The 15,499-nt window shown below is 39.0% G+C and overlaps 5 protein-coding genes across 6 annotated transcripts; 3 read left to right on the top strand and 2 right to left on the bottom strand.

The window, feature by feature from the left end:
- The first annotated feature begins 230 nt into the window (after window positions 1-230).
- LOC140772889 (uncharacterized) lies at window positions 231-2,535 on the top strand. Its single transcript, XM_073115130.1, has 6 exons — window positions 231-1,046; window positions 1,123-1,295; window positions 1,387-1,473; window positions 1,734-1,883; window positions 1,967-2,164; window positions 2,275-2,535. The coding sequence occupies exons 1-6, from the start codon at window positions 980-982 to the stop codon at window positions 2,401-2,403; spliced, it is 804 nt and encodes a 267-aa protein (XP_072971231.1). The 5' UTR covers window positions 231-979; the 3' UTR covers window positions 2,404-2,535.
- A 204-nt stretch (window positions 2,536-2,739) lies between these two features.
- Window positions 2,740-5,206, top strand: LOC140772888 (uncharacterized). Of its 2 annotated transcripts, XM_073115129.1 has the most exons (6): window positions 3,775-3,991; window positions 4,070-4,212; window positions 4,302-4,388; window positions 4,500-4,649; window positions 4,755-4,955; window positions 5,060-5,206. In XM_073115129.1, exons 1-6 carry the CDS (start codon window positions 3,925-3,927, stop codon window positions 5,165-5,167), a joined length of 756 nt encoding a protein of 251 aa, XP_072971230.1. In that variant the 5' UTR covers window positions 3,775-3,924; the 3' UTR covers window positions 5,168-5,206. The 2 variants fall into 2 exon arrangements, with proteins under 2 accessions (XP_072971229.1, XP_072971230.1); XM_073115128.1 differs by having other exon boundaries at window positions 2,740-4,212.
- A 195-nt stretch (window positions 5,207-5,401) lies between these two features.
- On the bottom strand, window positions 5,402-8,936 carry LOC140772887 (uncharacterized). Its single transcript, XM_073115127.1, has 5 exons — window positions 8,413-8,936; window positions 7,704-7,803; window positions 7,498-7,633; window positions 5,793-5,888; window positions 5,402-5,718 (listed from the first exon to the last, which is right to left on the bottom strand). The coding sequence occupies exons 1-5, from the start codon at window positions 8,858-8,860 to the stop codon at window positions 5,596-5,598; spliced, it is 903 nt and encodes a 300-aa protein (XP_072971228.1). The 5' UTR covers window positions 8,861-8,936; the 3' UTR covers window positions 5,402-5,595.
- Window positions 8,937-9,123: 187 nt separating this feature from the next.
- On the top strand, window positions 9,124-10,555 carry LOC140775016 (uncharacterized). Its single transcript, XM_073118236.1, has 4 exons — window positions 9,124-9,448; window positions 9,524-9,622; window positions 9,704-10,226; window positions 10,415-10,555. Exons 1-4 carry the CDS (start codon window positions 9,175-9,177, stop codon window positions 10,416-10,418), a joined length of 900 nt encoding a protein of 299 aa, XP_072974337.1. The 5' UTR covers window positions 9,124-9,174; the 3' UTR covers window positions 10,419-10,555.
- On the bottom strand, window positions 10,327-15,225 carry LOC140775015 (uncharacterized). Its single transcript, XM_073118235.1, has 13 exons — window positions 15,067-15,225; window positions 14,005-14,230; window positions 13,383-13,452; window positions 13,096-13,292; window positions 12,938-13,013; window positions 12,767-12,850; window positions 12,597-12,676; window positions 12,345-12,471; window positions 11,815-11,874; window positions 11,681-11,731; window positions 11,445-11,603; window positions 10,989-11,121; window positions 10,327-10,677 (listed from the first exon to the last, which is right to left on the bottom strand). Exons 2-13 carry the CDS (start codon window positions 14,172-14,174, stop codon window positions 10,514-10,516), a joined length of 1,371 nt encoding a protein of 456 aa, XP_072974336.1. The 5' UTR covers window positions 14,175-14,230; window positions 15,067-15,225; the 3' UTR covers window positions 10,327-10,513.
- Window positions 15,226-15,499: the final 274 nt, after the last annotated feature.

Below are 15,499 nucleotides of genomic sequence, written 5' to 3'. Positions count from 1 at the left end.
TCCCTTCCTTTCTCTCCCTCTCTCTCCTCATCCGCAGTATCTACGTATTATTATTTCTACGTAGTTTATCTCTTTAATTCTTTCCCCGTAATTTCTCTCATTTAGTTTTATTAAGAAACAAATAAATTATTATAAAAAAAATATTCTCTTTCCAATAAACCGAGAATAATTCCAGAAGAAAAGGTGAATAAAAAAATAAACACTCCAACAATATGAACCTCTTCCGTAAGAACAAAAACGCATTGTGGATTCTTATTATGTCCTTAAGTACATGATAATATTAGCCAAATTAGCCATAATACAGACTGCAGAGGGCCGGATACTAGTCGAAACCATTCCTTCCAACTAAAGAAACTTAATGACAAGATTTTGCTGGTGGCTTATGTGCGTTGCATCAATATTATGCTTCGTCATGTTTTTAACGTTAGCAAATTAAAAATATTATCTTCTTACACATGGAATCGGTAAAAAGTACATTCCTGCAAATATAAAAAATGGAGACCAATAACTTTATGGCGAGATGAGTCACGATGCAGAGAGAAGAGATTGTAGTTAGTCTCTCATATCCCCATCAACAGAGATTTTTGTTTTTTTTTCTCTCTTTTTTCTTCCTTTGATGACGGGGATATATACGTAGGCACCTTGGATGATTCCAATACGCTCAGTAACGTCTCAATTTTGTACAGAGATTCCGTGCACGCAGCGGTATACAAAGCAGTCGCATGATAAGAATTCTACAGCCGGTAGGGAAAAACTCAGGCCGCTTACGTTGAATCAAAGTTACAGTAGGACCAACAACACGTGGTTTTGCTTCCTCGTCTAAGTTAAGCTAACAACTCAGGTACTGTTTTAGAAAAAAAAAAAAAAATTTAGACATTCAAGTGGTAGATTGATTGAGTTTGAGACTCAACCATTATATAGTTGTCTGTACCTGTGGAAAGATGAAGCCGAAGCCATCTCCAGCTGAGAAGAAAGAGAGATGGCGGAGATTGCAGCAGCTTACAGACCAGGATATCAACATCGATTGCCTCTCGTTCTTGGAGGAGGTAAGCGAAGATGAAAACGAAGTCCCAGTTTCCAATTGGCACGGTATATTCCATTAACACCCAGGAACTAGTGCAGATAGGAGCCTGCAACATTTGAAGATGACAACCGTGAGATGGAGGAGGAGGAAGGAGAATACCGGGATTGCGTGGAAAGGGAACACGTATATTCACGGTAGACAAGCTCCGACGGACATAGTCACCTTCTCGTCGAACATCTCCACCGATCTTCCGCTCTACGAGTCACCCGGGGCAAGCTGTCTTTAATCATACTCCATTTCCTGTAACTTGTTCATATCCATCCTTGTATTCACCTCCTAATTATGAACACACGTAAATGCAGGTCTCATTTGATGAATACCTCCATGATCGGCCTAGGGTATTCCGAGCAATGTTTCCAGACCAAGGCAAAAGCAAGAGATTAAATGATGTGAGAGACTAGCTTCCGTTTTCCTTTTCTTCAATACTGATCGAGTAATTAGTTAGGGCTGTCCATCTAACTCAGTATTGAAAATTAATTACTACCTAATAGATATTAATTCTAGCTATTAGATTGAGATTCAATTGTTTAGATCTTTAATTCTATAAGTTTATTAGTTTAAGCTAGGATTTCTGCTGACTTTTTCAGTTTAGCTCGTGTTTTGACTTCAATAAATTTAATAATGTGCAAATTGTAATACTTGATTATAGGAAGAGTGGAGAATTCAGATGCTACCAATCCAATTCCTTCTCCTCACGGCACATCCAGTGGTCGTCATGCGTCTGCGATGTAAATCACAGGGAAAGGAATACCCACCTGCCATCCCTCGTCACATAACCACCGTCCTCGAGCTTCAAGCTGTAATTTGGCATTCTTTACAGGCATTGGATTTATACTGCTCCGTTGTATCATGTCTCAAAATTAAGCTAGGATTTGGTTGCAGACCAAATGGGAGCTCCAAGGATTGGAGAGAACCAATATGCCATCCCATTTTGCTCTGACCGTGGAAGGGACACTGTACCCAGAAAGAAGAGGCGGTCGTAGCCGTCTCAAGGGACACCTGGAGATGAGCGTTGGCTGCAGCCTCCCGCCGGTGCTTGCTCTGGTCCCAGAAGAAATCCTCAGAGGCGTTGCTGAGTCGGTGAGTGCTACCAATTATTACACCATCCCATCTTCCTCTGCCATCCGTGGGAGCTCCTTTGGCTCTTAATTACCTATCAATAAACCTTGTGCTTCACATCTGGAATGCAGGTTCTGGGAAGGTTGACAGAGAAGATGAAGGACGCTGACAAAGGCTTGCTTACAGACTTCAGGAAATTCCGAAGAGAGAAGCTGACGAAGAATGGGCATCCTAGCAGAGATCCCAACACCATTTCCTGAGTTGAGTAGACTCCAAAATAACTATAATATTCACCGATAGGACGTGATGATGTGTATACCAATGTATAATTCTGATTTGATTTCTTTAGATTGTCTTTTGTTTATTTTCTATGAAAGGTATTTTTTACTTAATTTTATTATAAGTAGGCCCGTTATATTACTTTGGAGGTTAATGAAAGTTTTTAATATAAAACCCATTCCGTACGAGCAGCAGCATTGACTCTTTCGAACAGACCAAAAAAAAAAAAGAGTACAACCTGATGATCGTATACGTTATTTCCATCACCAAGCTTCTGTTGAGCATTCACCATCTGACAAGTTTGACAATGATGACAAGTTTAACCTATCAAGAACCAGCAAAATGTGAATGTCATGTACTATAGGAAATCAATAATATATGAACTCTTATGGTGCAGTTTTGTACAGTGGCATTCAATTGATTCAGCTTCACTCTCAGCTGATGACTAATCAAGCAGCGGCAGCCTAAGAATTCTGCAGTGGACTTCGCTACCAGTAGTAAAAACTCCACCTACGTCGGAGCAAAGTTGAAGTAGAGCTAACAAAGGACGTGGTTTTGCTTTTCTCCTTTAAGCTAACAATTCAAAATGTTTTTAGAAAAGCAGAGTTTGCATTTAACTCCCTGTCTTTTCACCTATTTCTAGTTTGCACCCTTCATTTTTTTAATAGTTACAAATCAAAGTCTATGTTTTACTAAATGTTTACAGAAAATATCCTAGATTAAATTAGCACTAATACCACTCATACAGATGGAAATATTCTGTCCAATGGCAATCATTCTTTTCTAAGGAGTCTAACCAATATATTTTTCTTTCATCTACTACAACCATTCTTTTCTTAGACAAAGTCTAATGCCAAAAGAAAGCAAATTAAAATCCGACTAAGACATAAATTAAATTCTTCTCCACCAACCTCCTTTGCTCTTAGCTTGGATAAGTAATTTGGTAATCATAATTTGGGTAAGAATATTTTGGTGATCTTCTTAGTGAAACAATTTGATTAAATGTGTAAATTGAGTCCTAAAATCTTGAATTGTTTTTGAAGTTATGTAAAATATTTATCAGCCATTTTGTCTGGCATTAAAATGAAAAAAAGATATTTTTTATTATATTATGACATGATAAAATATTATACCATTTTTCTAAAATTTAAGTAAGAGCATAATAGTCTTCTTTTCTAAATCATGATTAGTTAGATTTATCTAATGGAATGATATTTTTTAAAGATCACAATAATTCCGATAGATATTCTATATAATGTAGTGTTAATTATGGTATTTTAAAAATTTCAGTGGCGATTATGTAAAAATTACTAAACAAAATTAAAAACGTGGACGTGGTACCTTATTAAGCCTGGGGGCTGGGACCGACCATTAGTAGTTGACTAGTTGTCCACTCCTATGAAAAGGATAGCCAGGTGGCTGAGACTCGACCATAAAATCGTTGTCTATACCTCAGAGAAGATAAAGCTATCTCCAGACAGAGATAGAGAGAGGAGATAGAGATGGCGGAGATTGCAGCAGCTTACAGCCCAGGATTTCAACATCGTTTGCCTCTCGTTCTTGGAGAAGGTAAGAGGCTACGAGCAGCCCAAAAGAAAGTCAACTGCCACGGTGCTCCATTAACACCCAGGAACAAACCAACTGCAGGTAGAAGTTTACAACATTTAAAGATGACAACTACGAGATGGAGGAAGAGGAGGAAGGAGATTACCGGGACACGAGCTTCGACTGACATAGTCACATTCTCGTCGAACATCTCTACCGATCTTCTGCTCTACGAATCCCCAGGAGCAAAGCTGCTTTTATTCCAATTTCTCTTTAACTAGTTCATACCCATCCCTCCACTAGATCTCCCTAATTCTCAACACTTCAATGCCAGGTCTCATTTGATGAGTACCTCCATGATCGACCTCGGATATTCCAAGCAATGTTTCCGGACCAACGCAGAAGCAAGAGACTAAATGATGTGCGATAGTAGTATAGCTTCCTCTTCTTTCTTCTTTCTTTTTTTTTTTGGGAAAAAAAAACGAGTAACCGCTGCAACTAACAATGTGTAGATTGTAATAACTGATGATAGGAAGAGTGGAGGGTGCAGATGCTACCAATCCGAATCCTGTTCCTGACGGCGCATCCGGTGGTCGTCATGCGTCTGCGATGCAAATCGCAGGGGGAGGAATACCCGCCGGCCGTCCCTCGTCACATAACCAGCGTCCTCGAGCTTCGAGCTGTACACAATTTTGCATTTTTTTTTTAATTTATTTAAAACCAGCATTGGATGCTTACTGCTCCATTGTATCATGACTCGAAATTTATAAGTAAGATTTGGATGCAGACCAAATGGGAGCTCCATGGATTGGAGAGAAGCGTTACGCCATCCGATTTCGTTCTGTCCGTGGAAGGGGCACTGTATCCAGAAAGAAGAGGTGGCCGCAGCCGTCTCAAGGGCCACCTGGAGATGAGAGTTGGATGCATTCTCCCGCCGATGCTTCTTGCTCTGGTCCCGGAAAATATCCTCAGAGGCATTGCTGAGTCGGTGAGGGCTACCACCAATACACCATCCTCCACTGCTATCTGTGGGAGCTCGATCTTTTGCGTCTTACCTGTCGATAAGCCTTGTGTTTCGCATCTGGAATGCAGGTTCTGACAAGGTTGGCAGAGAAGATGAAGCAGGACGTCGATGCGAGCTTGCTGACGGACTTCAGGAATTTCCAAAAGGAGAAGCTAACGAAGAATGCAATTCGATGATGCAATGAAGCTTTGCTTACAATCCTCCAGCAGCATAGTGTCTTTCCCTGTAAAGACACAGACAAAAGAAAAACGAATACAATTTGATGATAGTAATATGTTCTCTCATGTTATTCCATCACCTAGAATTTGTTGAGCATTCACCACCTGACAAGTTCGACCTATAATAAGAGCCAGCAAAATGGGAATCTGATAATAATAATAATAATAGAGCAGTAAGTCCTTTGTAGCACATTTAGTATAGGGACCCTATAAATTAGAAACTTTTATGGTGTAGTTTTGTACAATGGCATACAATTGATTCAGCTTTATTCTCAGCTGATGACCCATCTAGTTACCCTCTCTGAATTCTATGAAGTACTAAATAGAGTCAAATGAATTTATCTTTAGATGTTTCCTTATATTGTACAACAACTTCACATAAGGTCCTAGTCTTCCAGTGATCTCTTTCTTGCCCTAAGATTCTGCTCGAGACTTTTAGGCAAAGGGGGTGTCTTTCCTCGGCGAAAAAGAACAGCAAGGGCCCTCATCTTGTGGCAAATGTCAAAAACCTAACAATAAGCACAAGGTCAGAAAGAAACATATAAAACGAATAATTATTGATTCTGAATTTCATAGCCCTTACAGATGAAGCTTCAAGTTCTGCGATGCCTTCGCAACCTTGACCTCCTCCCTGAAGCAGGTCACAGTATCTTGCAGCCTCATTTTCATCTTCAAACACCTGACTTAAAGCAATATTTAGATCTATGATATAAATAAGTAGCCATTAGAAAATAAAAACAGGGAAAAAGATGGATATCAAAGAATGTATTTACTGATAGAATGCAGGCAACCCATGAAGGTTCAAAATTTGGACTGAAATTCTACCAGACACTTAAGGGCAACAACATAAGTTTCTGAACCAAAATCCAACATACTTGCAAAATGAAATAGGACTGAAAAAGTTATAAACTAATCACACTATATAAGCTGCTCTTTTCATATATCTTTTTGGTCCTTCAGTGTGAAAGGTAAGCCTTGTTCGAAGGTTCAGCTTGGATGTTGTCATACAAATCCATTACCATCCGAGGTGATTTCCATGCTTACTCTATTTTAAGTTTTTAACTATTCCCATTTATCCTATATGATTTTACCACAGAATCAATTATAGGGTTTTGTCCTTATCATGCTCAAATTATGTGCATGCATCCTCAGATCAATTTTTCGCTTTGAATGACACATCATAATGGCCCTGCTTTTGACTAATAGGAGTGAAGATGTGCAACAACAGGTCTGAAGTTTATGAACTTGCAAAACCAAGACAGATTTTGTTCCCCTGCATATCTGCTGCTGTAGGATCAAAATCAACCTACATTAGACAAATTAAAGTACCAAGGACTGCAAATATTATGTCCTCTTCAGCCCAACAAACTCTTATGAAGATGATAGACATTACATTAGCCTTTCAGAAATTTCAAAATTTTTTAACACTCATAAGATGATTTACAGAATCACCATAACTCATTAGCATTATGATTATGCATGTTATATGCAATAGGAAAGGTACAATACCGTCACTTGCTGCCAAAGTATATAAACAAAGACATCTCTTCAAAACAGCAGATGGATATAGATTTACAGTAAATACAAGCACTCCCTCCCTTGTATCTTCAGCAAGCATGTGAAACTTGGTGCTGACACTTGACTGTTTAGCTTTGAATCCAATTTAAGATACGATTTGCCTCTTTAGATAGCTTTATCACACCCCCTCTACTACTGTGGTCTCAGTGAGGAATATTACTCTTATCCACAAATAAAACTTATGATGGTGCTTTCCCATGAAGACAGCAATCAAATAATTAGAGAAAAATATACTAGAAGTTCAATTTGTCTGGCCACAATAACTTCTATTCTTGGCGTTACTCATTCAACATGCCAGTAACTTCTAATAAACTTTAAGAAAGCATCTTCAACCCTAATAGCAATAAATTTGCCAGAGAGTATCTTAAATTCATTGGGAAAATCTTATATCCTTCACTCATTCCAATGAGATTCCCTCTTTTGAGGATAAAATCTTATATCCTTCACTATGCTCCCCATCAAGAAAACTGCCACCGTACGGAACCATCGTTATTAAAGAACAAGCTAGTGAAGATGGCAGGTACAACCTTTCAAGTATTTCAAATATCTTTCTTTTATAGCAACTATCAGATGATTTACAGAATCACCTAAGGGTTACACATATTAATGCAACAGGAAAGGTATGATATTGTCACTTGCTTGTGAGAGCATATAAATGAAAACATATTTCTCTTCAAAACAGCAGAGAGAAAATGATTTCCAGTACTTACAAGAACTCCCTCCCTTATATCTTCGACAAGCATGTGAAACTTGGTGCCAACACTTGACTGTTTAGCTTTACTTCCAATTCCGGATGCCCGTTTCACCCCTTTAGAGAATAGCAGTCCAAGTTCCTTCTCAACTTCACTGCACCGCATAGCAGATCATTAACATCATATAGAATATAATTATCAATTAGCATGACAATAGATCTCACCTCCGACTCCTTCGTGTTTTCATTGTCCATATCTGGTTATCTCTTTGGGTCAGAACATAAACTGGTTTTGAGTCTTCCCTCCAGGGATTGCTCTCCAATACTAAAGAGAAAACAAAATCTTAGGCATTTATCTATATTCTCAAAATAGCTGCTTTAGAAGAAGAAATAACCATACAAACCGAACAGTATCATCTGTAAAGGTCAAAATGGAAGGATGATATACAATTGAACCTACCAACTTACATGCGTTAAATACTCAAGACAGACCCTAGCCCCCTAGATACTGAAAACAGCAAAATATGGACCATGGCAGCATAAGGGGCCACTGAAAAGTTATTCAACATACGCTGGTGGATCACAGAAAATAAAAACTATAGATTCATGAACCTGGCAATTCAATAATTTTTTTTTTTAAAAAAAAACATCATAAAAAGATCTACGACTACTGATCCATACAAAATGACCAAAAGTTGTGATTTCAATTTCTAAATGTTAGTCCTAAGTCCAATATATAGATAAGCTACTGCTATTATTACTAGTTCCTTCTCCATCTTTTTTGGAAAAGTAATCGGCGTTTCAACGATAACAGCAGCAGAAGCAGCAAAAATAACGGAATTCTAGTTTGAAACACTGCGAACCCATCAATTGAACTATTCGAACACCTCAATAAATCAAGTTAATAATCTAAGAGGGGGAGAGAATTAGATACCGTCGTAGCCGATGGAATCAATAGACTGCATGAGATGTCTGCGCATGTCATAAGCTCGAGAAGAGACCCTCCTCACGAACTCTTGCGAGCTCCCCGGGATGCTCCCGTCCATCCCCAGCGCCCTCTCCACCTCCTCTTCCATTTCCCCCTTCCCTTCCTCTCCACCACTCGCCGCGGCCCTCCACCGCCTCTGATCACCTCTCCTCACCGCCACCAGCGAAGGACGAGGCCCGAAGGCGCACAGATTGGTACGGTTACAGCTACGGAGACGGAGACGGAGGCGGGTTGGGATCGAGAGGGGGATGAGGGAGGGGTCTCTATGGGATCTAGCGAAGGAGGACGACGACGACGAAGAAGGTAGAGAAGAAGCCATCGTTGTGGTCTCGAGAGGTGCGAGGTGAGAAGAGAGCGAGGTCAACATAGGTGTAAGCGGCGTCGCAATTTCCATGGCGGAAAGAGAAAAGAAGAAACTAAACTTTGGTGCCGGGCACGATACTCAAACGCGATTTTTTTTCCCTTCTCCCTTTCGTCCTTTTCTTCTACAAATTTATTCTTTTTCTTTTTCCCTTTTTTTTAATATTCTTATTTTATTTATGTCTTATTAAAGCCTGAGACTCATCGTAGTCCGTTCTTCTATATATATATATATATATTGGTATATATATAGGAGGACACCGCATCAGAACACTTGGCAACGAACAAGCTCACTTCTCCATCTAGTTCCTCCCACGCGTCCACTGCCAACTCTTCCAACTCTACACGATGAGCTCCCTTTACTTCCTTCCCTTCTGCTATAAATCAAATCTCTCTTCAATCCACAACTCAAAACTAACAACAGAAATGGCCATCTCCATGAAACCCAGATGCTATCGTAGCTTATTGCGTCCATTACTACTTATACTTGCTCCCTTGATCATAGCCTTAGCCTTAGAAGCAGCAGCAGCAACAACGACTCAGTCCAGTGTACTGGAGAACGGCGAGTCATCCGAGTCATGGGCGGGTTGGGCTAGAGAGAGGGCACAAGGGATAGCTTCAGGTGAGTTGGTTGCTATTTTCTTGATTTAATCCTTCTACATAGCTAATGTACGTACACCTCTTGTTCTGGCTTCAGATAAGGCGGCGGATGCCCAGGAGGGGGCGAAGAGAGCTACCTCCGCCCCAAGGGAGGCGGCTAGGAAGAGCTCTGAGAAGATTCAGGAGGTCTTCTCAGGTACAAGGCAGTGAACTAAACCTTCGTTTTAATCTTATAATCTTCAAAACTAACACTTGTTGATGGGTGAAACTTTGGTAGAGACTGCAAAGTACGCCGCGGAGAAGGCCGGCGACGCGAAAGAGGCGATGATGGAGAAGGCGGGGGCGGCGAAAGATACTGCGGCGGAGAAGGCCGGGGAGGCGAAAGAGACAGCGAAGGAGAAGGCAGAGACGGCGAAAGAAACTGCGGCGGAGAAGGCCGGGGAGGCGAAAGAGACAGCGAAGGAGAAGGCAGAGACGGCGAAAGATACTGCGGCGGAGAAGGCCGGGGAGGCGAAAGAGACAGTGAAGGAGAAGTCAGGGAAGGCAAAAGATGTCACCATTGAAACGGCCGAGGAGAAGGCCAAGAAGGCTAAAGAGAAGGCAAAGGAGAAGGCGGAGGAGGTGCAGGAGAAAGTAGCAGAGTCTAAGGAGAAGGCAAAAGAGAAGATGCAAGAAGGATATGATGCAGCAAAGACAAAAGCTGAAGAAACTAGGAATACTGCTAAAGAAAAGCTATCCTCCAGCCATGAGACTACCGAGGAGGAGGCCATGGATCATTCCCATAGACTTGAGGACGAGCTGTGAGTTTTTTTTTTCCCTTTCACTTGCTCTGTTTTGTGTGATTGCTTTCATCTGAGTTCCTGCAGAGATATCTCATAAATAACTCTTTGCTTCACTATGTAATCATGAAGTTAGCCTCTGGATATATATAAACTTGAAAGAAAATTTGTCTCTTTACATCTTTACTCAAAGAATGGTACATGAGCAGATAGATAAGAAGACATCAGCGGAGTGATTGCAGACGAGACTTCCTTCTTTTCAAATCTAATTGACAAGAAGAAGGTCTATATTTGCCTAAATCTTTCTATCAAGCTAAGAGAGCATCCTTAAGTGTACTTGTTGACTTGGCCTCTTGAAGCTTCATGGTGGAGGTAACCAACAGTGAGATGAGAGCAAAGCATGAGGGAAGGAGGCCTGTTCCATATCTGCTGACAGAATGGTATCCTCTGGTGCCTTGGCAGTCCGTTGAATCTGCAATGGAAAGAACGAGATCATTGGCAAATTCATGTGATTCATCTGTTAATGTCTTTTCCAAGCAAGCTTCAGTGTATAGATTATCATAACTTTTTTACTCACAATGTAGCAGAGCTCCAGGGAACAAAATAATGGATGTCTGTTGATATGGGGGTGCTAAACTATAATTATATGGAAATTGCTATCAATTCTAGCTCTAGTAATTTTCTTTTAACAGATGGTGAGCATAAGAAATATGCTCGCAAACTAGGAAAATAATAGAATTTAAATATACTATATTCGATAATAGGGAGTAAGATATATTATACCTTCATAGGATTCAAGAACATATAGAGCAATCCCACAAGATATCTTGTCCAAGAAACTTAGCGACCCATACACGAATGCACTCCCATTTAAGTCTTCTCCAACCAAAATGCTTTGCATTCCAATTGTTGTCACCTGCTCACCAGAAAATACAATAGCCGTGCTATAAGTATTTAATACAACTATTAATGTGACAATGTAATTTTATCCAATGACATCGACTAATCTTATTATACTAGATAGACACTAATCCGGTTTAGTTCTTCGAAACTTGATGGCAGATAACCTTTTTCAAGTATATATAGATATTATTAAGGAAGCCTATGCTAACAAAACAGCAGATAAGGTAAAAGGATCCCACTCTTTTTATCATCCGGGAACTACAAAAGCTTAGTCAACCACTGGGTAGTTCATTTTTATGTATGAAGATGGTAGAATGCTTGTTAGAATGGGCATACCGTCATTAACGCATTAGCAGCACCAACAATGACTGATAGAACATACATCAAATCGTGCATTTTGGAAGGAAGACCAAAGAGAGCTACACCAGAGAAGATCCACAGAATAGCTCCCACTGTGAAGAGGGCTTTCAGGCGAAAACAAGTCCATCTAATCTCCTGTGAAGTTTTTTGGGAAGGTTTGAAATCTGTAAACAAGAATAAAACCATATATCACATAGAAAAGGATTTGATACCTGAAGACTGATGGATGCCAGAAAGCTGCAAGTGTAAATAATTCCAGGAATCTGCAAAGGAAGTTTGAAAAGGAGACCACTTTATAGGAATCTTTAATTGCAGTATAAGAAAAGAACGGATTTAAAATGCTCACCAATGCCTTTGAAAACTGGTTCATTCCCAAATCTTTAGTGACATAGAATGCAAGAAGAGCCTGTCCAATAACCAGAAAAAAATGTCAGCAAAAGAAAAGTCACTGGCCCTCTTTCCAAGGATAGTAAGATCAAATGGAAAATACTTTCTCTAGAACTCCTAAAGAGCTTGCCACAAAGATATTAGCAATGGATGATAATATGGTGGTGACATGGTAGACAAAAATATAAGCTCAATTAGAATTTAGGAATACCAAATGTATAACCTCTTGGGGGGCAAGAAAATATTGGTATAGAGAAAAAAAAAAGTGCCTCGCTAAGATTCGAGGAAGAGAAATTTTACATTCTCCCCATCTATTATAGCACAGTGGATGTACTTTCTCAATTATTTGTATTCATAAATGGACTGGAAGAACATGGTATGCACAAATATGATAATTAAATTTAAGCTAATAATTGCTGAAGGGCTTTTCTGTTTGTTGATAAGCAAATAACAAGAGAACTCTAGTTATCAACTAGAAGAAGAGATGACCTGTGAAACGTTTGTTACCAATCTGGTCAGCATATAGACAATTGCAACTTGAAAGTACAAAACCTTCCTGAACCAGTGGATCCATGATACTCTATTCTGACATTTACCATCGGAACGTTGTTTCAACCTACAGCATGACAAACAAAGAAAAGATACAAAGAAGCTCATCAAGACATACTCAGCAGTTCAGCTTCTTAAAAGCTATAGTCTGCATGAGATCTCATAATTTATATAAATTGTGAGTTTAGTTACTCTGGCTCCTTGGTCTTGATATAGAACACCACCAGAAAACAGCATCCAATGAAAATGGACACGTATGCGATCCAACGGTACTAACAAAATGAAAGAAGGTAAGAATGGTACCAGAATACAAATTTTTGCAAAACATAATTTTTAATTTTTATGCGGTGGTTCTAGCATACCTGAATAATGACATCTGAGCATACTTTTCCATCATAAACACTGAAGACAATTAATGCAATTGCAAACAAGCTGAGGTTTGCTACCTGCAATGGCAATTACATTTCTAATGAATAATGGTGGAAATATGACAAATGATCTAGAGAGAGATTACAAAAGAGGGAGATAATCACCATGGTGAAGGCATTTCGGCAACTCGCAAGGGAGACTCTGCTCGTTGGGTTCAAAGTCATGCAATTCACCATTGACCTATTCAACTTAACATGGTCAGAGAACTTCACAAATTACATGAAGCAAGAAGGTAGTACTGAAAACGGTAAGAGAGTACTACATATGTGAAACTTGTGTGGCAGCCCATCCGATATTAAAGATTGCAGCAAATATACTGTAACCAATTGTTTGCAGCTCAGCTGAGTTTGTCCCCAAAATACTGCAAAGCATGCAGCCACCAAAAACAGAAGAGAAGGAAACAGCGACAAGAATAGATCCTCCAAAATGCCACAACTTGAAACGCCCAAAACTATCAATCTGACATAACAATCATCTTGTTAGGAAAGAATATCGCAAGAGGAGTCATTTCTAAGAAGCAACATGATAAAGATTCACAGTGGCACATACCAGCTCCCCAGCAAAAACTGTCATTAACCCATCAGCGACTTGACCAGAAAGCATAACAGTAGCTGCCTCCCTATAGAGATTATGCAATTAAGAGAAAATTGTCATTATACAATTAAATGCTACATTAAAATAAGGCAAAAGGTACTGCGATCTACCAGTCAATTAGTTAGAATCTTATGATATTAAAGGAACTGATTGTACAAGCAGAATCAGAAAGTATCCTTTAGAGTGATCAACAGACAAGCTAGTATTGAGAAGTAGTATATTTTCTTTTCGTGATTTTATATAACCCGGAGCATTTATTGCAAAATCCAAAAAGCTGACAGGAAAGCATATCCTTTTTTACATTTTGACAAGTATATTTTAGTGCACACAAGTTCATCCTGACCTTTTTGGAAGAAAAAATATTAATGATGACCTATTTACCAGTAAGTATACACAAAGCTTCCAACAGTAAACATTGTCAACATAGAGAGACTGAGACCTCCTAACAAACATATGATTCATCATTGCCTAAAATTTGATTTTTAGTTTGGAAAAAACAAAGGAAAATTCAACTTGAATTCTCCAGGGAGAAATTCTAGCAAAACTATAAATCATATATTCAGCATCAATAATGTACCTTGCACTGAGTCCTACTTCTGTCAAGAACAACAACAGATACGTGAACCAACAAGCTGATGTAACGTCGTTTAGCATGTGACCTACACCATAAGAAAGTACAGAACATCTTCCTAAAGGCTCGAAGCTTTGTGCTTCAGTTAACAGCTCATCACCCTTTACATCAGCCATATTAAGGAGTAGATTTGCAGCACACAAGACCAAGCTGACTACTATTGCTCTCTTTGCTGCATCAGAAAAAGGAAACAGAACAAAATCAGAAGCTGAAGAGAGTTATGAGAACTCCATGGCAGACTCTTATTAGTCTAACTGAGGTCATTGAACAATGTTCCTTCCTTTGTTGAAGAGAAATTGGTATCACTTTACATCCATAGAAATTTAGCTCCTAATTGTTGAGGCATTAAAGATATCCGAAGACAGATACTTTATGCTTATCTCCAAAGTTATGGCAAGTTGTATCCCATAGCAATAGTAGATTATAATTATCTCAAATGGTTATGCAGAGCATTCTGCACTTCTCTAGATAAGTAATGCAACATGTATTCTGAAACAAAAAAATACATATATCACATATAGATCCTAGTATGGAATCATATTGGCATTTCATCTGATCCAACAAAGAACAGAAGTACAACGACTAGTGTGAGACATTCATTAGTGAACATTAATAAATAGACTCCGCTAAATGAACTGATTAAAATTCAAGAAAGCAAGACATAGATTAATGAAGCAGAGCATTTGCGGTGGATATGAAGTAAAAATGGAGCAACCATGCTCAATCAATGAAAAAATAGTAAGATCATCAAATATGAAATTATCAGGAAAATTTGGAAGTCCATTTGAACCGTGAAGCGATCCCAAGAGTAGATGGCGTTCATTAAACATGTAAACAATAAGTAGGAAACGGTGTTCTCCAATCAAAATCTACCCAAAGGAGCCATTTTTCCTCAAGAACCCCAAACAAACCAACGTTAAACGTAACCTAATCGCAAACGGATTCCAACCAAACTGCGATTAAGAAGAAAAAGATACGAGATCGAAGCGGAGAAGAACTCATTAATACCAATGCAGGTGATGCTCTTCCGATGCAGATAGCTCTCGCAGTGTAGTCTACCGAACGTGATGAGTTTATATAAGAAGCTGGTAGGCAATGGTCGGAATTCTACTCCTGGGTCCAACTGCGGATGAGATAAAGGCGGGTCGTTCGCACATCATTTACAAAAGACCTCCTCCATTTCCACATATTTCTCAGATCACTCTTAACTCCTTTTTTTTCCAGGTATATTCACAAAAAAGACCTCCAATCCTATAAAAGCGTCCATAAAAAATAAAATGATGTTAATTTTTAAAAAGAAATTAAAAATAGTGAAAATAGGGTGTACACATAAATAAACACATGAAGCAATATATATATATATATAAAACAAAAGATCCCTAAAAATGTAGTAAGTAGTGATATGAAAATAATAATAATAAAAGGTTATATGAGACAAAGA

Source organism: Typha angustifolia, chromosome 13 (assembly GCF_048772165.1).
Source record: "Typha angustifolia cultivar Huaian chromosome 13, ASM4877216v1, whole genome shotgun sequence".
In the NCBI taxonomy this organism is placed as follows: Eukaryota; Viridiplantae; Streptophyta; class Magnoliopsida; order Poales; family Typhaceae; genus Typha; species Typha angustifolia.
Note: the sequence above shows the minus strand (reverse complement) of the source record. Positions and strands in the feature narration are given on the sequence as shown.

Coding starts and splice junctions, on each gene's coding strand:
- LOC140772889 (XM_073115130.1), top strand. CDS start 980: ATGGCGGAGATTGCAGCAGCTTACAGACCAGGATATCAACATCGATTG. Junction 1,474..1,733: donor AAAGCAAGAGATTAAATGAT/GTGAGAGACTAG, acceptor ACTTGATTATAG/GAAGAGTGGAGAATTCAGAT. Junction 2,165..2,274: donor TCAGAGGCGTTGCTGAGTCG/GTGAGTGCTACC, acceptor TCTGGAATGCAG/GTTCTGGGAAGGTTGACAGA.
- LOC140772887 (XM_073115127.1), bottom strand. CDS start 8,860: ATGGAAATTGCGACGCCGCTTACACCTATGTTGACCTCGCTCTCTTCT. Junction 7,804..8,412: donor TGATTCCATCGGCTACGACG/GTATCTAATTCT, acceptor TTTTCTCTTTAG/TATTGGAGAGCAATCCCTGG. Junction 5,889..7,497: donor ATATAAGGGAGGGAGTTCTT/GTAAGTACTGGA, acceptor GCTTTAAGTCAG/GTGTTTGAAGATGAAAATGA.
- LOC140775016 (XM_073118236.1), top strand. CDS start 9,175: ATGAGCTCCCTTTACTTCCTTCCCTTCTGCTATAAATCAAATCTCTCT. Junction 9,449..9,523: donor GGCACAAGGGATAGCTTCAG/GTGAGTTGGTTG, acceptor TTCTGGCTTCAG/ATAAGGCGGCGGATGCCCAG. Junction 9,623..9,703: donor GATTCAGGAGGTCTTCTCAG/GTACAAGGCAGT, acceptor AAACTTTGGTAG/AGACTGCAAAGTACGCCGCG.
- LOC140772888 (XM_073115128.1), top strand. CDS start 3,925: ATGGCGGAGATTGCAGCAGCTTACAGCCCAGGATTTCAACATCGTTTG. Junction 4,213..4,301: donor TGCTCTACGAATCCCCAGGA/GCAAAGCTGCTT, acceptor CTTCAATGCCAG/GTCTCATTTGATGAGTACCT. Junction 4,650..4,754: donor GCGTCCTCGAGCTTCGAGCT/GTACACAATTTT, acceptor ATTTGGATGCAG/ACCAAATGGGAGCTCCATGG.
- LOC140775015 (XM_073118235.1), bottom strand. CDS start 14,174: ATGGCTGATGTAAAGGGTGATGAGCTGTTAACTGAAGCACAAAGCTTC. Junction 11,122..11,444: donor CTGCTAATGCGTTAATGACG/GTATGCCCATTC, acceptor TCTGGTGAGCAG/GTGACAACAATTGGAATGCA. Junction 10,678..10,988: donor TGTTCTTGAATCCTATGAAG/GTATAATATATC, acceptor TTTCCATTGCAG/ATTCAACGGACTGCCAAGGC.